Here is a 22855-nt window from a genome sequence, read left to right as displayed (position 1 = left end):
TTTATTGTAGCTTAAGGAGTTCAATTTATTGTAGCTTAAGAGAGCCAGTTTGGTGTAGTGGTTAAGGCATCAGGGTAGAAACTGGGTGTCAGACTTCCTAGGCAGACCAGAAAGGAAACACAACCAGATGAGCTAAAACTACTTTATTGTAAGGCTACATTAACAGAATCTTGCAAGTCTGATAGTATAAATCTCCCACCGTCTTTTTTACAGCCTGAGAAGTTAGGAACGTCCTTTCTGAGTCTTTCTCTTCCCATTATTCAGCTGCAGGCCCTGCCCTTCTTTATCTGATTGTTCCCTGGGCAGCATCTCTTCCCGTCTCCCTAAGGTCATTCCCACATACCATTACAGCAGGAGACCGGGAGTTCTAGTCCTGCCTTAGGCATGAAGCCAGCCAGGTGACCTTGGGCCAGTCACTCCCTCTCAGTCCTAGAAAGCAGGCAATGGCAAACCACTTCTGAAAAACCTTGCCTAGAAAACTGTAGGGACTAGTCCAGGCAGTCACCAGGAGTCAAAAAGCTGAATCAAAGGCACCAAAGTTTTTTTTTTTTAAGGAGTTCATAGGCTAATGTCTACTTAAACCTATGCATAAAATACTCACCTATACAGTTAAGGGGTTGCATGTATTTTTGGGGGGTATCTGCCATGTCAGTGACTAGATAGTTTAGAGAGAAGAAACAAATCCATTCAAGAATAGAACGCGTATGTCCAAGTAATGAGAAACACCAAAAAATATAGAATACAGTCAAATGTGTAAGATGTAATCAGTGTTGGGGATTACTATCCAGTTTAGTGGGTAAGAACATTTAAAAATGTTATCATCCAGATGGAGGAGGATATACAGAGGCAGATGAAAATATCCTTAAGTTTGTGGGGAGGAATTAATGTTAGGAAAATGAATTTTGTATAAAGACTTATTTGTATTTTAGTTCAACTCAAATATTTGATACAGATAAGTATATTAATAGTTAAATTTTATGAGAAGAACAAATACACAGGATCTCCTTGTTAGTTATGATGATGGTGGCTGTAATAATATCACTGGGATTATCTATTAGCGGCAATTATATATTAAAACAAAAACATTATTGAATATTTACCACTTTGGGCTGAGTTTGAAGGCTATTGTTTAGTATGCTTGTAATCCTAACAAGTTCTTTGTTCTAATTACAGTAAAAATACAGTTACTTTTCCAGAAGAAAATTTAAATATGATTTTTTTCTCTCATGAGAAATTGACATTTTGGAGCAGTTCTTTAAAAAAGGAAAGCCTTTTTGGGGGGGGGGCGGGAAAGGCTGATAAAGGGATCATTACCTTTAAGCGAGTATAAAGTAATGATACTTTTAATATTTGAGATTTTACAAAAGGAATACAATTTATACCTAGAAAGGCTGAATGGCAAACATAGATCTAAAAGAATTGTTAAGTACAATGTTTGGTCCAATGCCCTTGAACCTCTTCAATGGTTCTGAGTGTATTGGAGAAGGCCTTTATGGAAATTAAATGAACAATTTATTATTACTATTTTTTTAAACAAATCAAAATAAATTTGGACAATATACAAGAAATTTGGAATACAAAATGAACAATATTTATATTGCTCAGTTTAGAGCTTCAAGCTTTTAGGAACATTAAAATACATTTCTTATGATCTAAAAACTCCTTTCCAGGAAATAAAGTCAGACTGCTCACTTGAGGGAATGATATTCAAGGCAAAACTGAAATACTTTGGCCACACAATGAGAAGACAGGACACCCTGGAGAAGATGCTGATGCTAGGGAGAGTGGAGGGCAAAAGGAAGAGGGGCCGACCAAGGGCAAGGTGGATGGATGATATTCTAGAGGTGACGGAGCTGGGGGTGTTGGCGACCGACAGGAAGCTCTGGCGTGGGCTGGTCCATGAAGTCACAAGGAGTCGGAAGCGACTAAATGAATAAACAACAACAAAAACTCCTTTATTTCAGCAAAACCCTCACTTTTTGGGGTCTGCTGGATCCTTCAAAGAATATTTTGAAAAGTTGGCTTTCATGCTGAAGATATAAAGACATTTGAAGGAACTTTGGTACATACATTATGTATGTCTCCATTCATAATTTTTTATTGGTTAGATGTTATTGCTATGGTGAACCAGGTTCTTGGAAGGCAGTTAATGGTGTTAATATTTTATTTGAGTATATCCCCCAAATCCAGAATCTTTCAATCTATGGACAACTTTGGATAGATTGTTCTTGGACTGTTGTGCAAAAGTTGATTATGGAAGAATACTCATGGAAGAATACTTGTGTCCCACATTAGAAAATCTGTTTTAAAGAAATTTGTCAATGCACAGGGTTCAAATGTGCTTTGTATCAAAGGGAGAGGCAAAACTGGACAAAATGATTCATACATGTAAAACTACACCATCTATCTATCTGGATTACATGGGGTTTGTTTAGTTTTAGTTAGTTTTATTTTTACTTCCTGGGGTGTTTTTGTCTTTTTGTTTTTGTTTTCCTCCTTATTTTCCTTCCCCCTCTTCATCTATATTGTGTTTGTGTGCTTGTGTGTGTATACATAAGGCTGAGTTTATTTTTCAAAGTATCCAGTCTTTTAATCATAGTAATATAGTCCATACAATTATATTTCTATTTGTGTGTGCATGTGTGTACAGAAAACAAATAGTTAAGCTTTTTAAAGAAATGTTAACTGTAGTGTTTTTAAAGTTTAATATAAAAACATATTGAAAAGATGCAATCAGTGTAGATGTCACCAATTGATGATTGACAGTGCAAGTATTTACTTATTAAATTTACAGTCATAGGAAAAAGAGCTCTCCCACTTATATCTACAGAACAGACAGGAGTTTGGTCGAACTACTTTGGTCAAACTACTTTGCAGCTGTAACTATCTGAGTTTTGTGCTAAAATATTTTGCATTTTGCACATAACTTATCCTGTTTGAAGATCATATAATCCAAGTAATGTATTTTGATTTCAACAAAGCATTTGACAGAATACTCCAGGACATTCTGATCATTATGTTAGTTAAATATGGGCTGGACAGCATGACAATGAAGTAGGAATGTAGCTGGCTCAAAACCTGTTTTCAAAGACTGTTCATCAATGGTTCCTTGTCGGTCAAGTGAAGAGTCACAAGGCTCAGTTCTGGACCTAATACTCTTCAATATTTTTATCAATGATTTTGGTGAATAGGGAATATTTATTGACTCCACAGAAGACACAAAAATGGGTAGGGGAGCTACTACCCAAGAAGGCAGAGACAAAAAAATCAAACTGCTGTTGATAGCCAGATGTAAAGTTCTTCACTTAGAAGACAGAAATCAAATGCACAGGTAGAGGATGGGGAATAAACTTGCTAAGTAAAAATACTTGTTAAAAAGATCAGGGAACAGCAGTTGATTGCTGCTTGAGTATGAGCCAGCCATGTGATCGGTTGGCCAAAAGGCAGAAATCTAGTTTCCAAATGATGGAAAGTAATTGTTCCACTTAATGCTGGATTGGTCCAGCATTGACCCTCTTGAACACTGTATCTTGTTCTGGTTCATGTTCTGAGAAGGAGAACAGTAACAATTAGTAAAATAGAAACTAAATATTATGAAGAACAGGGTATGTGTAATCTTGAGAAGAGAAGACTAAGGAGGAAACAATTGGAGTCTTCAAATGCTTGAAAGGACATCACCTAGAAGCTTAAGATTTCTCCTCTGTCATTCTAGTTTGCAGGACACAGAATAATGGACTGAAATTACCAGAAGGTAGATTCCAAAAAGAACTAACTAACAGCAGGAACAATTATCCTGAGAAGTAGCAGGTTCTCCTTTGCTAGATGCATTAACGTAGCAGCTAGACAGCCATTGAGTGGGGATGCTTTAACCTGGGTACCTGCTCTCAGGGAGGGGTTGCACTCAATAGCTTAAATGGCCCCTTCCAACTCAAAGGTTCTATGATTCTCCTGCCCCAAAATTCTACCAAACCTCTATTAACCTGGTATCCATGAGCAGTGGTGAAGTGGTAGTCCCAAATTTGGGAAGAGTAGGGAGAAAATTGTGAACACCCTCTCAAAATTCTCCCTTTTTCATGTTTTCTGGTCCTGCAGCTAATTCCCATTGTTTTGGCCATCTTTGTTCCTTTTTTTGGTTTCTTCTGACCGATCCTTGCTTTCACCTGTATCCCTCATCAGCAACTTAGATCCTTATTTTACAGTCAGAATCCAACCTGATTTGAGAAACCCACAGTCAGCCTGAATTTCTCTGACAATAAATATTTTTTGTTTATATTATCTGCTTCATAATATACACCGGGGAAAGGCATTATTCTTCCCTTTGATGGTAAAGAGTGGCAGGTTCTGCATCCACTTACATGCCATGTCTCAGTACATGTCGTTCCCATTCAGAGCCTTCAGCAAACGTTCGCCCACAAAATTCACAAGAGAAGCGTTTTTCAGGAGGACCATGTTCTGAAAACCTCATGGCCCCTTGGAGAAAAGAAGCACATACACAGGTATTAATCTTAAGTATAAGCCAAAGTTCTCTTAAGGAGGCAGAGGGCAGAAAGTGAAATTAATCTTAAAGTCCAACAGAATACACATCACACATTTCTCTTAAAAAGGAATCTGAAATAAGAATCCAATATCCTTATAGATGAACATTTTCATTTTGCAAAAAATGTGAGCACCCTGTTCTCTTTGAGGCATCTATGGAGAGGCCAGATTTTATTTAAGGGTATTTGAGAAATGGTAACATTTCATTTCATGAATAGAACATTTCAGATTTACCAGTCTTGTCTTCCACTCTTTATATCTACGGTGGGGCTTAAAAGTTGGTGAACCCCTTTGAATTTTCATTATTTCTGCATAAATATGATCTAAAATGTGATCTGTTCCCCACCCAAGTCCTAAAACTAGATACAGAGAACCCAATTAAACAAACGAGTCAAAAACATTGTATGTTCATTGAGGAAAATAATCCAAAGCTACATATATGTGTAAGCACCACTGTACATTATCCACTGTATATGTGTCATTGTTCTAAATCATCTTTTAACTTAATATTCTTGAAAATAATTCTAGGTTCTAAAGGCATGATTTCATTGCCATAGCTCAACTGCTTTAACTATTGTTAGCTGATCCTCCATAACCTCTGGGATTGTTATTTTATATGGAGACTAAAGATCTCTAGAGAATTCTTTCCATTTGTACGAATCGCTTTGTACATTACAGTAATCCAGGCACAGAATACACAAAAATGCAGAAAGTGCCTAACAGTTGACATCTTTGTCTTGTGAAAAATAGATGGTAGTGACAGCAAATCAAATAAGCCAGCACTACTGGCTTAATATTACTTGTGAATTGACCTATTGTTATAACGATGGAAGAGGCACTCACAAAAATATGATTTTCCTGAGTTCATTTGGGCTAAATTTACTTGTACATTTAGGAAAACCAAGGAGGTTCTAGTGTTCTCCGAGCATCTTTTTTCCACTGGAAAGGAAGGGGCAGATAGTGCAGTTGCTCTGAATTACAGACTGCAGTTTGATTCCACTGAAATGGATGATGTTCATGCCAGAGGTCAGCGATGGATCAAAGCCACAGGTTTGCAGCCATAGGACCTCCACCTATATGGAAGGCATCACAATACTCAATTAAATTAATTTATTAATCTGAGAATGCCCTGCCAATCAACACTTCAAGCGTAGGCCAGCCAAACTCTTCTCACTAATTCTAACCGGGAAGACACTAATTATGGGCTTAAGCTTTGGCTGGATGTTGCTCTGCAGAATATAATGGAGCATTCCCAAGACCCTGAAATCACAGTGGACATTCCTCCTGGCTGAAATGCGGAACCAGTATGAATGAGAGAGCTGTCTGCCAAGCAAAAGATGAGATGTTTTCTCACAAAATTAAGACGATTGCCACACAGGCCATTAAAAATAATTACTTGGACTATCTTGCTTGATTCTTTTCACTGAAAATGAGACAGTACCATCTGCTCCAAGCATTAATTCTGTAGTGGGGATTATCCTGAGTAAAAAGAACAACAGAATGCCAATGTCTTTCGCTTCCCAGAGTCCTCTCGAAGTACATAATGAGAAGCATTTGGATTTTGCTTCATTTACTGCTGATCTCTGCTTGCCTCATTTCCACTATTTATTATACCGCACACAACTCAAGAGCCAACCTAACCCACAGACAATCTCTCTTTTGCTTTTCTGTGTGATCTCATACACATACATTGTGTGCCCTTCTTTTCCGCAGTTTTTTGGGGCCGGAAGAAACATCAAGTTCTTCCCAAGACTCTTCCAAACACACAGATTGTTTAAACCGGTTTTTTTTCCAGAGGATATTGGACAACCACCCTCAGAAATCCAAGCCAGGCCAGGCCAATTTAAACTATCCTCAAAGAGGTTTTTTTTAAAAAAAGAAAAGAAAAAAAAAGGCTTGCTGTTCTTTTGAGGTTAAATTCTTTTTATTTCCCCAAATATCAGTCTTTATCTGCTTCAGAGTTTGGTCCACAAAGCAAGCATATTCATGGAGGGAAAGGGGAAGGCTGGCTGTAGTTTTATAGACAAATCCAAATTTTCCTATTGAAAATTAACTTGGAATAGATATAGCTCCATCATTTTACAATTTATTTCTCCTGGTGTTCTCAAGCTTTCTCTAGTCCAGAGTTTTATGAAGGGCACAGTACTGGGAAATCTTTGTAAAAGAGATAATGTGGGTAATGTTGGAACCACAGGCTTCAGCTCAACCCTAGTAAGACTGAGCAACTTTGGGTTTTAGGACCCCCTGGTTCTGGGGACTTTCCATCTCATGTTCTGGATGGGATTGCACTGCCCCAGACAGATCCTATGTGCAATCTGAGGATCCTCCTGGACTTGCAGCTCGATGAGCAGGTGGCAGCCAGGGCGAAGAGGTCCTACACATAACTTTGTATTGTGCACCAGTTGTGCCCGTTCCTGTACCAAAAAGTCCTGTTCACAGTCACTCGTGCCTTAGTCAGCTTCCACTTGGACTACAGTAACATGTTCTACATGGGGCTGCCCCTGAAGAGCATTCAGAAGCTTTAGCTGGTACAAAATGTGGCAGCATGGCTGGTTGTTCAGCACATATGACACCTCTGCCCCGTGAGCTGCATTGGCTACCATTATGCTTCTGGGTGGAATTCAAGGTGTTGGTGGATACCTTTAAAGCTCTTCATGGCTTGGGGCTGGGCTAGGCTACCTACAGGACTATCTCTCCCCGGTAGTGTCTACCTATCTTGTGAAATTCAGCAGGAGAGGCATGCTTCAGGTCCTGTCCATGAGAAAGTGCCATCTGGTGGGGTTAAGAAAGAAAGCCTTTTCTACCACTGTGTCCATTCTCTGGAACATCATTCCCCCAGAGATTAGATTGGTCCTGACCCTGTTGGCCTTTTGCAAGGCACTGAAAACCTGGGGCTCTGATAGTATGGGTGAGCCCATTTCTTGGTCATGATTCTGTTAAATGAGTATTCTTGATTGCTATGTTATTTTATTTCTGTTTTTAATCTGTTGTTTTTTACTAGGTTTTTATTCTGTTTTTGTTAGCTGCCCAGAGTCATGCATTCGAGATGGGTGGCCATAATAAACAAACAAATAAATATTGGGACTTGTGTTTATGGAGAACAGGTCTATCAATGGCTATTAGTCAGATTAGCTAAGACTGGAATGTAACAATACAAGGATGTTGTTGTTGTTGTTATTAACGGATTCCCTTATGCTGGTGTTGCAAACATAAATGAATTAGCATAAGTGAAATCCCAGTGAATTAGGTTGTGGTTTCTCTTTGCCTGCCTGCTGTTGGAGATTATCAAATTCTTTATTTACAATCAGAGATCAGCAGTGTAGGAAACTGTGAAAATGGGCACACTTCAGGTGAAAAGAGGACACAGTGGACAGACAGCAAGTCCTCAAGACAACGGCCTTCTCAGTCACAGCACCTTGTTTTGCCTCTTTTCCCACGAAAGGCTCTCCTGGTATCAACATCATCTTTCTGGTGGTACACAAACACCTCCACCCACCCAAGCTTTGCATGGAGTTAATATTTAAGAAACCAAGGTACACTAGGACATATATTGTGGCTGTGCCCATTGGTAGTTCCTTTTTGTTGAAAGATTAATACTACCAGGACCAGATCCATGGGGGGAAGTTAAGCTTCAAAGATGTTAATGTTTAATTATTCTCCTCAAATCCGACATCTATTTATAAGGAATTTGGGATATATTATACCTGGACTGTCGCAAAAAACATGATGATGTATTCTTGGAATGATGGACAGACTCTAAAGGTTGCCTGAACAAACTGTCCTTTGAACAGGCTCCTGTTTGGAGGAGAGGCAAGTCAGTTGGCATCTTAATAAGACTGGAAGCTTTCAAAGGTTTCTCACTGGGACTGCTGGGAGGAGAATTAAGCAAGACAATCACAACACTGACCTCTCTCTTCTGTCTTGGGGCTCATCTCCTCGTCCTTTTCTTCCTCATCACTGCTGGAGCTCTCCTCTTTTCCTTTCATTTGTTCCAACTGATCTAAGTTAACCCGTCCAACCAGCTCAAAATTGCGACTCACCTTTTGGGGAAGGAAACAATACAGTGTTTTTGCAAAAATTGCACTGAGCGCAACTCTTGAAAGCAATTGCTTGCTTCCCTGAAAGCACATGGCAGCCACAGAGGGCACCCAGATGCTCCTACATGCGTGGGAGCATCTTAGGAAATTGAGTCCAATCACTGCATGGCCTAGCATAGAAGCAGCAGGTCGAGGAAGGCTGTGATATGCTATGTGTGCTTGAAATTCCATAGACCAATACTCTTCTCACTGTTCAACAACAGGGAATCTTCTCCATAGGAACAAAGCAAAGATTTGAAGGTCTGAAAAGTGTTAAATAACAAAGACAATTGGTTTCTTCTAGCAGGGCTTACTTTTGCCCTTGTTCTAGGAAAGATGAAAGTGCTGATGGAAAAAAAGACGGAGATAAGAGAAACAATGCCCTCTGGAACAATCTGCCCCAAGATACAGTTGGCCTCGACGCTGTTGGCCTTCAGGAAGACAGTAAAAAAGAGCTTTGTCCTCAGGCCTTGGGGCTGGGATGACTGGAGTTCCCATCTGGAGTGAGGTACGAATGCAAGTTTCTGATTGCCTATTAACCTCTTGGATTTCATTTAAAATGGTTCACCTTGTTTTGATTTTGGGGACTCTTGTACATCACCCAGAGTTGCAGTGTTCAAGCTGGACAGCCCTATAAATTCTATAAACAAACAAATACCACTGATAGCTTTTTATAGGGTGGAGCAGGATGGGGACATGTGCATTCTGATTTTCCATGTCCTAGCACAGTCAAGAAATAGAACAAACTGAGAGGGTACACAGACCTTCCCTGACTGATTGATTAAATGCTGTGCACAATGATTGGATTTCCAGGGTGCCTCTTATTTCTCATGTCAGTACAACCAATACCTCCACTTCTTACAACGTTGCTGGCTCTCCACCCATGCAGCCATCATGCAGAGGAATGGTGAAATTTGGGGCCCTGCACATACCTTTGTGAAAGAACTAAAGGGGCCATCCTTCAATCTAGTCACTGGATGATTCTGGCAGGAGGGGGGGAAAAATAAACTGTCCACCACAGTTCTGAGCAGGTTAAGGCAACGTATATCGTCCTCCTCATTCCACAAATTATTTAATTGAGCATAATGTATTTGATGTAGTCCTACACCATTATTTTAGGGTCAGAAAGGGATGAACATAGTCCTCTGTACAATTAATTTTGCAGGGAGGCCATTTGCTGCACGCTTCATAACAGAACTCAAGTTATACATTTTACCAGCCGAACGTTGTGCCACTCATTTGATGAGAGACCTGCTAACAAAACACTGGCAGGACAGCTTGGGCAAGGGTGATGAATATAGAACACCTTCCTGTGTCGTGTATCATGTAACCATCTGGAAGTTTGTGCTTCAGTTTGTAGCTTAATGAGCACAGAATTAAACAGGTATGTGCACAAACCCTTGTAACTGTCTGCTGCTTGCAATGGGATGCCACAGCCCACCCTGCCTGCCTGGCTTCTCCCATTCAGAGGCAGAGAGCTCCTGAAAAGGAGCAGCTCCATCTTTTCATCTGATGAATCATAGTGGGTAAGATTTTAGGCTTTACATCTTTTGCCATTTCTACCATTTAAAAGAACCTTTTTAGCTAGAATTCCTGGAAGCTCATCATCTGGAACCAGATGCAAAACGATGACTCAGGGAGCTCGTACTTTTAAATGTAAAGAATAAAACCAACACTCCACAGGCTCAGCACCAGGATTTGCTTCTTTGTATTAGAAAGGAACACACAGTCAAATTCTGCAAAAATCTCTTCCTGGTTTTCCATCCAAGCATCCCAATTTAGAAGGGGAGGGGAACTTTTTCTGGAGTTGCTGCTGTTAGACAACTGGTAATCAGAAAACAGTGATTGATTTACGCCAATCTGTTTTCGGCATGCACCTGCCATAAATTAACTGCAAATTTACTGTCTGAGTAAAGATCCACTTCCAGTGGAGAGTAGAATTCACCCAGGCTCAAATTGTTATAGGAAAGAAACATTTGTTGGGGGAGGGGGGATAGAGCAGAAAATTTTAAAAAAACACACAAAGAGGATCAGTTCCACTGACCTAGGATGCTGACTGGAGTGTAAATTCAGAACACCAAGATGAATGCCGTCTCCACAGTGCAACACTTAACCGCAGGTTGTACTTTTTTTGCCTAATAATTACTGATGGATTTTTTTCTCTATTCCTTTATCTCCAATGCCATTTTAAGGGCCTGGAGCCCAGTGCCTGAATCATGTGGCAATGGCTCCCTTAATTGTGGAAAAATGATTCCCTTTAGAAGATGCTGGCCGATTAAAATTGGTCTCAAGTAAGGTGCTTCAAGCCTCTTCTCCGAAGGCCAGTGCCTTGGTGAGCAGGAACAGCCACTCACCTTATGCTCATCTCGAAGGTGAGCATCGAGCTCATCCGTGTGCTTGGTCTCGTAGTAGCAGAGTTGGCATTTGTAAGGTCTCAGCTCGTTGTGCTTCTCTATGTGTTGCTGTAGACTCTCATCGCTGGAACAGGTGAAGGTGCACTTGTCGCAGCGGAAAACGACTCCCTGCAAATATTTGGACAGCTTGGAACGGCATACTTCTATGGGAACCACTCGCTCTTCTATTGGGGCGAAAAGAGATGGTGGGAGAAGTGCCATTAACAAGGACAGTGCATTGCTATTTCTCCAGATTTTGGGGCGTACCCATAGACGGTCACTTCAGTGCCACTTTGCTCTTCATAATGTCTTTCAAAGCTATCCATTTATTTTTGTCGTACTTGTCACACAAACTCCACCTTTTACCCATTTTCTTATCCCATTCCCACGATGGCCATGTGAAATAAGGCACAGTTCTTGTTTTGCAAATATGCCCAGGCTGTAAACTCGGGAGTAAATTTCACTGAACCCATTACTTCTGAGTAGACATGCATCAGACTACCCAGTTACTTACTGAATCTTAAAGCCAATTCATTCACGAGAGATGGAATAGGTGATTCAAAGACCATTCACTTCTTCTTTTGCTCTAGCCTTGATTCCCAAAAGACAGCCCTGAAAAATGGGAAGTGCTTCCAAATGCTAATCTGGCTTGTTCCATTTGCTTAAAAAAGGGATGGGGAGTAGCACAGCAAAGTGAAGCAATAAACATTTTCACCGGTTTCATTTGACTTCAAAATTGTTGCAGGAGAATATTTCTATTTCTATTGGACGCTATTCCTAGCCTGAAAGCTATTATTCTCCAGCAAGAACTAGAAACTGAATGCTAGTACATAGGAGCTGAATCAGAAATAATAACATTTGACTTTATTTATATGGATAGAATATGGACAACAGCTTCTATCCTGTAATAGATGCTTGCTTAGCAATATTAAGAATTTATATTATCAATATGTAATATATTGTTAATGAGTGGTTACTGTGTTGTTGGTTTTTTTGGCATAAAATGATGTTCTAATCAAATTTGTCAGATTTTGTTTTTGGCATCCTGTTGCTCCTTGATCACTCTCTTAACAGCTTTTCTCCTCTACTACTTCATTTGTGCATATTTGCCAACCAAAGACAACCCTTCAGCCATCTGATGAAATGGAGAAATGTGTTATCATCTTTAAGGTGTTTCAAAAATCCCCATTGTAGGTATCAAGATTAAGAACGAGCTTCAAAAGAACCAGCAAACAGAAGGACACTTTGAAACCAACCAATTCCGTGCAAGTGAATTTCCGCTCACTCAACAGAACTTCCCTTTCCTTTCCTCCTCCCTGTTTGGTGGAAGGATGTGGAGGGCTGCAGAAAAAATACACACCGAATAATTCTTGCTGCTTATTCTCAAGAACATGCATCTGTTTCTCAAGTTTTCAGTATTAAAAAAAGAAGAAGTACACAACTCCTAAGACTAAATACAGACAGTTCATACAATGAAAAAATTAGTGTGCTTTAATTGGTTGGAATGGTGCTGCTTCTTTGAGGAAACTAAAGTTTAAAGTAGTAGAAAAATGCTTAACGTTTTAATAATTATGGAAACTGCAGTTCTAGGAAAACCATTGGGATAAAATCAAGCAAGCAAGCAAATAAATAGGCAAGCAAGCTACCATGCATGCCCAGTGGAAAGGATGGCGAATGATGTTCATCTTTTGAAAGAAGTCAGATAAAGAAGCTATTACTGGATCATGCCACAGCCCCAAATAGGGTGAAGGTTTATAGTTGGGCAGCAGCATTTTTTCAAAAATGTCATGTCCCAGGATACCATCTCCTATGGCACCATGGAGTCTATGTAGATAATTAGTTGTCTGAGAAGTAGCCTACAGGAAGGGTTTAAACAAACTAACTGTAATTCACAAAGGGCCAGATCAAACATTTACTGGGCAGCAGACAAGACAGGTACTTGGTTTGCCCCATCATCACACCTCATGTAATGTGTGACACAAGCACTCCAGGTCCATCTTTCCCTGCTCTCTCCCAGAATCAGGGCGTGATATAAGTGACTCACACAATGCATTTCCTGTGCATGGAAAAGGAAAGGGTTGTATATTTGCTCTTCCTTGCCACAATGACTGCAGAGCTCGCTGGGTAACCAACTGAACTGGGTTCAAATAGAATGCATGGGGCTTTTCCTCATGCATCTGCCAGCCCTTAAATCAAAGCATTCTTAGCCCATTGTCAAAGGCCCTCTGTTTTCAAGTTATAATCTGTGTAATCTGAATTTCTTATTTGCTGCATATACCTGCATAGGAATTGTTCCTGTGAATTTAATTTGGGTGGAGAAAAACAATATTAACAAGATTTCAGTGGTAAATACGTAGTTATGTTTGCCTCAAATAATGCTGAAATTATCTTCGCCTAATCTTTGGGCACTGATGCCCTGCACAGTAACTGTCCCTGCAAAAAAAAAAAAGGGGGGGGGGCAACAGCAGGTGAGGGGGAAAAAGTCCTCACACCTTTAAATAAGCGTCATTTTTCTTCTGCTGACCAATGTGAAACAGTAACATAGAGATTTAAAAAAAAAATTAAAGGCCTCAGGCATATTTTATTTGGCAAACCGCATGAAGCACTGGAAAAATGTCAGGGCAGTTATTCAAAGGCCGAATGAAAATGATCTGATTTATCAGAAGATGCCAGCTAATTACATTATCTGGAGTAAATGAAAAAGTTTTAACCTTTGGCTGAGGTTTAGCATTTCTACAGCTCTGAGGATAAGTGTGCCAAAGGATTCAAGAGGTTAGTTTGTTAGGAAAAGCAAACTCGTTTACAAGCCAGAAGTAATTCCTTATTACCACTGCAACCATGCAACAACTATTTTAAAAATCGCCCTGCAAAGCTTTGTAAAGTACACAGAATCCCAGTTCCACTAACCCCGTATGAGGTAAGCTGAAACCATGCTTAGGTTGGTGTTCCAGTTGAATGACTGAATCAAGCAGCTCGCTACTGGCTTAGGCAGACTGATAACATCCTCTTTAATGAGAAACACACTGTGACTTTTTCTATGAGATCCTTGTTTGCTTCCCCACACATCCCTAAACTCTGGCAATAAAACTTCCTAAACTTCATAGGAAATTCTGCATCGTATCTTAATTGGATCTGAATGGAAATGGAAGGTATGCATTCTAATCCCAAGTCCCACCTACCAAAATTCTCTGCACATATTTGAACTCATAATTGTTTACAATTTCCACCAGAAGACAGCTATTCTAAAACCAAGAAAGAAAAAGGCCTATAGCCCTCACGTGCTGTGGCCATTTTTCCTCTCTCCCTACCTCCAAAACTTTGGGCTTTGAAATCCTGGAAGATTACCTAATATGTGTGATTGTAGGTGAATATGTCCAAATACTGCAAGCTTTAGCAATCTTGTGAGATTTCAGCCATCAGTGTATCTCCTGAAGCACTCTAGTGGACTCTGATCAATAGATCACAAATTGGGAACCACTTGCTTAGCATCACCTAGATTGTAACTAAACCTAGGTGTCCGTTGTATCTTTTTAAGTGCCACATGCATCAGGAAGTCCAGATTGGCAGAAATTCTTGCCCTGCATCTAGGCATGAGCAAAAAAAAAAAAGCAAATCAGATACAGTAAACTTCGATTTTGCTGACAAAATCTGAATGTCAGGGAATAATCTGAATGATGTTTGCCATTTCCTTGAAAAAAATGGGCATGCTTCTGAGCATGCTTCCTGTTTCAATTCTAGATGAAATGATTATCATGAGTGCTAGTGTTTGGGAAATGTTTGTAACTAAAACTTCAAATATTCAATCACATGTGGCTTTGCTGGGGGCAAAAGAAGAAAAAGTTAGATACTGGTGTAGGCATTCACAGCTGGTATCTGTTGGGCAATATTGGGCTTCAGGATTTAGTGAACCATGGTCACTGCCCAAGAAAAAGTTAATTTGAGTGAAACATATGTTAGAGCTGACTGAAAAATTAGAATCCAGAGGGTCTATTAGTCATCCAGCCAATGGACTAGGGGATCATTCTGGCATCTAAAAGATCTCATCTTTTGGAGGATCTGTACTGGAGGATGAATCTGATGCAGAAATAGACACAAACACACAAAAGCAAAATATCTTACAAAACCTCAGAACCTAAGTTAGCTATCTTCAACTTTACTACAGTTTAGAAAGAACTGGCAAATAGCTGGGAAAAAGTGCTTTACAACATGGATTCAGACTTGTAGGGACTCTACAACATTTAAGTGTTACGGCATCAGTTTTTCCTATGTTATAACAAGTACTGATATATATTTTACTCTTATGACATTTACTAGATAATTAGCCAAAACCAAGTGAAACCTAGGACATTTTTTTCCCTGCTGTTGATATTGCATTGATTTTATTCTGTACTTGTTCAGGGTGTTTTAGATTTTTATGCCTTAACTATATATTATAGTTTTAACTGCCCAGAGCCTTGGGAGTTGAGAAATATAAAAATGCCATATATGAATAAATAAAAAGTTCCAAACTCATTCTGCAAGTGCACACATATCCTCAAACAATGGGAGAACTTGGTCAGATCTCCAAAACAGGACAGGGGTCCTTAAGAGGAGGATCACAAGGAAGACCTTGCTGCTGGCAAACAGGCTCATTTCAGGAGGTCAATATGCCCTTTTGCTACCCTTGTTTCAGGGGGATTAAGAATATTTTTTTAACTAAAAAGTTCATCTTCCACAAGCAAAAAGCAGGGACTATTATTTTTACTTTTGTGCCTTTGAGTCAAACTTGACTCCTGGCAAATGCCTGGACAAGCCTGTGAAGTTTTCTTGGCAATATTTTTGGAAGTGGTTTGCTATTGTCTTCTTCCAAAGGCTGACAGTGTGTGATGGCCCAAAGTCACCCAGTTAGCTTTATATCTAAAGCAGGATTGGAACTCACAGTCTCCTGGCTTCTAGCCTGGGGCCTTCGTCCTCTACACCAAACTGGCTCTTACTCCATTCATAGGTATTTGTAACTCAAGAGTTTCTTAAGCAACATATTCCTCATAGAAAACAGCAGAAATGAAACCTAGGATGAGTCAGGATCTGCATTTCAGAAAGCATAACACAAAATCCAACACTGGTTCCAGTTCATGTTCCTACTTTCCCCCTTCCCCCAAATCCCACTCTTTAATCTTCAAAAGCCCTTTTCGCAAGCTTGAGAGACCAACAGGATCTGGCTGCATGGCCCCGTAACTCCCAGCAACTGTTTCCTTAGCTTCTGCTCCCTCAGGGTTTTATTACATGCATTTTGAACACATCTTGGATGCTATTGAAAGGGCATCTGTGAAAGTCATTGGCCTGCTCTTCCTCTACAGTCAGAAAGTGACTATAGAAGAAACTCAAATTTTCCTGCCTCCCCCGTTCAAATTCTCAGAAGCAACAGAAGCTTACGAAGAAGTGGCAAGCCACTGTGTATGCTGCAACAGAAGCACCAAAAGGAAAATAGCTTCTCCTGGAGAGATGGCACATGCTACTCTCACTGCTTCGGTGCCACTACCCTGCTAAGGAACGTTGCTCAGCATGGAGTAAGGCAGGATTCCACCCCAACACATGGATATGTGGTTTCGATAGCCAACAGACCATCTCAAAGCATCAAGGCTGATAACTATGGGCAGGGTTCCCAGGCAAGAGGACTCCAAGCAGCTGTCTTTTCAGAGCATATAAATCTGCAGCCAAGAGAATCAGTTATTATTTTGCCTTCTCGGTGTGCTAAATGCTTCCAATCCTGTAAAGACCAGGTAAGATCTGATGCCATGTGCAGAAAGACATTCTAGGCCTAAGGTGTTATGGAAACAGGATCACATAAGCATTTTTATGAGATGCACACATCCACAGAACTTATAATGACTGTCTTCATCGTAAGCACTAATGCAGAAAGCATTGAGGCTTGGATGGCAGAAAATCAGCACACTCCTTCTTTTGCACATTACTATCTATCACAGGAAGAAGCAGCCTTTTGGAGGTTAGGAGCCACAATGGGCAGGGCATGGCATGTACCTGGATAAGACTGGGCCTTCTCTCACTTCTGGGCTTCTGAGGAGAGTTTTGGGAGTTTTCTTAAGGTTTTTTTAAATTACGTTTTCATGTGTTTCCTGTCTCAAATTCTGGGAAACTGGATGGTTTTCAGCGACAATAGTCAGAGGAGGATCCAGAACATTAAAAAAACGGAGCTCTGAGCCACATGCCTATGCCATCCCTATGTTATCTGGATGCTGAAAATTAACAAGTGATGATGGATGTTGTAATTCTTGTACTCTCCCAGGCACCAGGTTTTCCAGTGAGTAATGAGGAGCCATACACAAAGACCTTGGCTGGTCATTGATACATTCTTGTAAAGTTCTTTACCTCTATGAAGGACAATATGGTCAATCATGTTCCGTTTATATTTCGTGTGGTAGAGACAGAGAGGACAACGGAGATCTTTGGGTCCTTCCTCCGGAACTGCTGAATGCCCAGCTTCCACATGCATAGTAAAAGCAGATCTACAAATATAGACAGTAGTACACAGGCTCAGACAAGTGAGGAGAACCTTAACCTTTGAGTAATATCCTTTTGTGTCAGAAGCTACAAATATCAACATTTAAAGGCATGCTGTACAAATTTGTCAAGGCGAATCGCTCCTAGTTAAGGAAGGTTGGGTTTTAGCATTCCCAGGAACTGATAGAAACAAAAGTTAGGTCAGACATCACGTTAAACAATAATGGTTTGTGTCAACCAAGACACTATTTTGTAACCCATGGTTTATGGCTTAGTACAAATAGCTTTTTGCTTATTCAGCAAACCACAATGAAACCAAACTATAGCTTAGTTGATGAATAAACTCAGCCACATTCTTACTTGATCTCTTAATTCATGCTGGGAACAATATGGTAATATTGGTTACCATAACATTTAGCCCTACCTGGAAAAAGAGATGAAAAGAGAATGAACTGTTCATCTCTTTTTTCAGGTAGGGCTAAATGTTATGGTAACCAATACTAACACAGATTAAACCTAATTAGGGTTATGTTAATGAATATTTGAATACTCAGTAAATAAATCATTGTTACATTGGCACCAATTCCAAATGTATTTAAAACAAAAGCATGTATTCCAAAGGGAACAGAATAGGTATGCATGGCCATGAAAAGGCATTCCAGGGAAATAAAGGAATTTATCTCAAAATAGGGAGCTTATCCATTAACTCATAATATCAATCCATCCATACAGGTGGAATGGGACATCCACGCTCCCCTGACTGAGATACGTGTACATACCTCAAATGGTTGTCAACATGCGTTTATACACAGAATAGTATCGGATGCAGAAATTTTGTTTTCAAAGTACAGGCTACCCAAATTGTACACAGATCATATCTGAACTAGGATCTATTCATGCAAAACAACTGCAGGATCATATTATTTAAATAGTACATCATTCCTTCCAAAGGACAACCCTTTGGTAGCAACACAGCAGAGTGTAACTCCATTTTCGCAGTTTTATCCAAAAACTCCAGGAACTATTTGTGAAGTTTCTTTTGAAAAGCTGTAAAACCAACTTTAGGGATTTGAACACTTAAGAGAAGGAAGGTTTTGCTGACTGTAGAACCCTACAGAGTCAATAAGAATTCACTATTATATTCCCCTAAGCTGGTTTCTAAATTCTTCTCCCCTCAGGGCAGATGTCACCCTTAACTGAAGGAGATAAGGGTAAAGCACTGTTGGAGGAGCTGTGTTCGCAGAGTCCCTCCCAGCCCACATGCACATACCATTACTGGAGGTGCAAATGTACGGGTGCCGTACAGACCGGCTCCCAGGCTATTTCTACATAACACAGCTGCAATCTTTGGTGTCTCAGAGTGATGGTTTTTGAATACAAGATCACATTGTATGGGAGGACTAGCCCATGCAGTTGTTTACAGAAGTGTACATACCTCTTGCACCAATGGGTTTTCACACTTTTTCTGCCCTGTGCATATGAATTCTATTGTAGTTCCCAGAAGAAATTCCTGCCAAGCTATGGCACTGTAATATTTCCAGTTAACAGAGGACTACCCATAAGCACACAGCCCTTTGCAGCTTGTGCTGCCCACAGGGTTGTCTTCCTAGATTACAGACAGAACCAATCCCAGGACTCCAAATAAAAATCACAACTATTTAAAGACATTTGAGTGTTTTGTGGGGTAAAACAACTCTTATAGGGTCAGTTTCCCCAGTGATAAAGTGGATTTGGGGAGAAAGGAGGGGTCACATAAAAACAGTGAGGTTGTAATTCTAAGCATATGTAGCCCATCGGGTTAACTGCTCAAATTCAGGTATTTCTAGCAGTATGGGTTACAGTTACCCTTACTCATTTCTATTATCTAGTCTCAGACTCTAAAACTGAGACTGCAATCCTGTAGTCACTTATCTAGGGGTGAATCCAGTATATCTCCTTCCTTCTGAGGAGATATTTACTGCATTGTGCAATGCAGCAAATACTTTGCCTACTTTTCCACAACAAAGACTAGAAGCTTATTATATCTTAGTACAGCTAATAAGTGGGTGAGTTTGCAGTATCTAGTACAACAGGATGCTATTTTTTCCCTCACTGGGCAAGTAGGAGATAAACAGATGAATATATCAGGATATAGAAACTATAATCACAAGACGGAGGGCATAAATATAGGGAATGCAGGTCTACTAACATAAGTTGTGGAAGACCTTCGAGGTAGTCCAGACAAGGTATTCCAGACAAGAAGCACCAACCATGAGTACCAATACTACCTTTATTCTAAGGTTACAGTAACAGAATCTTGCAAGTCTGAAAGTACCTCTCCCCTCCCTTACTTTTACTCTCCCGAAAACTAGGGAGGGTCCCTTCTGAGGCGCTTTCTCCACCCCCATTCCGCTTTCTGACTCAGATTTCTCTTATCAGACTGTTGCCTAGGCTGCAGCTCTTCCTCCTGTCTCCCAAGGTCATCCCTGCACACCATTACAAGTTGTCTGGATCAACTGAATAACTGCTCGACTGGCAAAGGGATGACCCTTAACTCTCTCATACAGTGACTTACTTAAAGCCTGTGTAAAAGGAACAATCTTTGCACTTGAACAACTTCTTCCCTCCATGTTTGTCACGATAATGACGCCGAATGCTCTGAATGTAACCCGAAGAGAATTCACAAAATTCACAGTTAAGGATGGCTTCAGCTTTCTGGTCTCCTCCAGAAAGTGGGATGGGGCTAATGTTGTTATTGTTCCTTGCCATGGCTGCTGACTGATAGTGGTTCAGTTGTTGCTGGACATCTGGAGGTTCCGAATAGGAAGAATCTGCAATGGAAAGTGAAAAACTGTTTAACATTAACAATAAAAGGGGGAGAGAAGGAAGGAAGGACAAAGAAGGATCTGAGTTTATAATTTAACTGCACTGCTGGATCAAATGCTAGGGTCTTGCATACTGGGTCCTCCTGCCCACGGGATCTGTAACTGGCCCCTCGGCACTGCAGTATTTTATTTGGCTTTGAACGGAACCTTTTCACTGGCCTTGCTGCTGTTCTGCTGATTCTTTCATTGGTTCTAGGAATGTTGGTTCCTATTGGTTGAATTATTTTTTTAACACAGCTGGCAGTCAACATTATGGTTTTATTGTATTCATTTGCTGCATGGGCAGAATGGATCCAAAAAGGGTGCTTAAATGTACTTTTAAATGTTAAGTATGTGGCACACAGTGCATTTTATCAACTTCAACTCATGAGCCAGCCTGTGGCTGTCCATATTTATCCACATTATAGCAACAGCGTAGCCTATTCCAGTGTATTAAACATGAAATTGCTCTTGAAGTGGATCTGGAAACTACAATTAGGGCAAATCAAAAAGGTAAAGCCTCTTTCAAGTTGAGTTTGACTCATGGTTATTGCATGGAGTGTTCTTGGCAGCAGTAAAAAAAATGGTTTATCACTACCTTCTTCTGGGATGTTCTTTCAACCTAGCCTAAAGCCCTGGGATTCCCTGAGTAGTCCACATGCTAACCAAGTCTAACCTGGCTTAGTTTCCAAACACAGATAAGGTCAACCAAGCACTGCCACCTACTGAAACAGTAAACATTACTGCAACCAGATTGTAAACTGGAACTGTAAGCATTTGATGCCAGTATTAACATTTCTTTATTTGCTGCAAGTTTGGTTTGGGGCTCAGTATGCTGGTCTGAGCCCTGAAAATTCGAACAGGCTCAGCATAGAACCTAAAAGATACAGACTACCTCCTAACTTAGATTTCAGGTGGAAATTAGAATTTTCTTTGGATGTCCTTCTCCTTTATTTAAAGGTAAGTCTAATAGCTACCAAAAAAAGAGATCCAAATACACATAACATAAGGTTTTCTTTAAGGGTGCATACTGAGATCTTCTTGTAGAGATACTGGATCTGGGCTGCAGAAATGTGGAAGATCACTAGAAGGCAGCAAAGAGGTAGAGTTTTTCCAGCATTTTTCTGTATCATTGTTGGCACTGAATGATCATATCAATTCCGGCAGCCCACATCTGGGAGCCCTAACTTTATAAAATCTTTGATTTTAGATTCAGGCCACCCTGTTATGATTAACATTCACAGAGCACTTTGCAGAATTAAAATGTACATTAAATTCATGTTTCAGGTTCTCATAATTAAATTAACTAGTCAAATGCTCACATTTGTAATGAATTGATGTTGGATGCATGGGGGGGGAGGTTGCTTTTCATTTTTGTTCTGCCACTTTTGTCATTTTTATTTTTTCTGAGTTTACTGCTTTTGTGTCTACAATTTTTAAGTCTCATGAGAAAAGTGAAATATATATAGTTGAAATAAAGAAATAACTGGAGGTCTTGTTCAGTGTCTGTATTTTTTTACCAAATTTTTGCTGCAACTTTTTTCTTCTGTGCCACTACGGATGAGAGCAGCTTAAAAAAGGCTAATTCACAGGTGTTCACTGACATTTTTAAACTTGATGCATGAATGCGATTCACAACTGCAGGTAGAACTTTTGTGTCCTGTTTGGAATAGGAGTACTTCCAATGGGAAAACATTCAGTGGCTGGCAAACATCAGATGATGGAAGTTCAAGCAATGTTCAGGCATGGACAAACAACTTGTCCATGATTGTAAACCGCCCAGAGTCTCCTTTTCGGGGGAGATGGGCAGTGATGGAAATTTGAAATATAAACAAACAAACAAACAAACTTCTAAGATGACAACCTTCTCTTATGTTAAGGAGCAGTAGCTCCAAGTTAAGATACAACTGTGGCTTGGCTGCAACAATGAAACAATTCGTACAGTTTTTATTCTTTCCTATGAAAACCAAAGGAAAGGTATTATGTAAAGGGACTTGGAACTCTGTCCACTGGTTGGCAGGATAAGTTTTTGAAAATAGAATGGAACGGGACCAAATTTGGTATGGAAGGAGAAACTGACGAAAGAAAGGCTTAGTTAGAAAATGAACTGGATCAGACCAAGGGCTTTGGAGAGAAAAAAAAAATCTCCCAATGCATTGCTCAGAATGCTACAGACTACTCCAGGGTTTCTCAACCAGGGTTCTGGTTTTTGTTGCAAAACCTACGAGTTCCCTGGGAGATCATGATTTGTTAAAAAAAAATATTTCAAATTCAGGCAACTTCATATTAAAGAGGCATGTTTCATTCTTTATTTTTAGTTTAAGAACATGGTTAGTGCACGTATACAGGGCGACACATGAAACTAATATAATAATTTTGTAACTTCTGGGCTACATTTGAGCCAGAATGTGCCAGGGTTCCCTGAGGCCTGAAAAATATTTCAAGGGTTCCTCCAGGGTCAAAAAGTTGAGAAAGGCTGGACTACTCCATTCTAAGACCACCTTCCTCC

General features: G+C 40.0%; 1 protein-coding gene across 6 annotated transcripts in view; it reads right to left on the bottom strand.

The window, feature by feature from the left end:
* The window catches only part of ZNF462 (zinc finger protein 462), a 146800-nt gene that overhangs the window by 3353 nt on the left and 120592 nt on the right, over positions 1 to 22855 (bottom strand). For all 6 annotated transcript variants that reach the window (XM_063294929.1, XM_063294924.1, XM_063294925.1 and 3 more), the window contains 5 exons: positions 20058 to 20313; positions 17372 to 17508; positions 10967 to 11190; positions 8444 to 8576; positions 4356 to 4470 (listed from right to left, as the gene is read on the bottom strand). In XM_063294929.1, coding sequence (XP_063150999.1) covers positions 4356 to 4470; positions 8444 to 8576; positions 10967 to 11190; positions 17372 to 17508; positions 20058 to 20313 — 865 coding nt within the window. The remainder of the gene's footprint in view (positions 1 to 4355; positions 4471 to 8443; positions 8577 to 10966; positions 11191 to 17371; positions 17509 to 20057; positions 20314 to 22855) is intronic.

This window comes from Candoia aspera, chromosome 2 (genome assembly GCF_035149785.1).
Source record: "Candoia aspera isolate rCanAsp1 chromosome 2, rCanAsp1.hap2, whole genome shotgun sequence".
In the NCBI taxonomy this organism is placed as follows: Eukaryota; Metazoa; Chordata; class Lepidosauria; order Squamata; family Boidae; genus Candoia; species Candoia aspera.
This window is presented reverse-complemented; position numbering and strand designations above follow the sequence as displayed.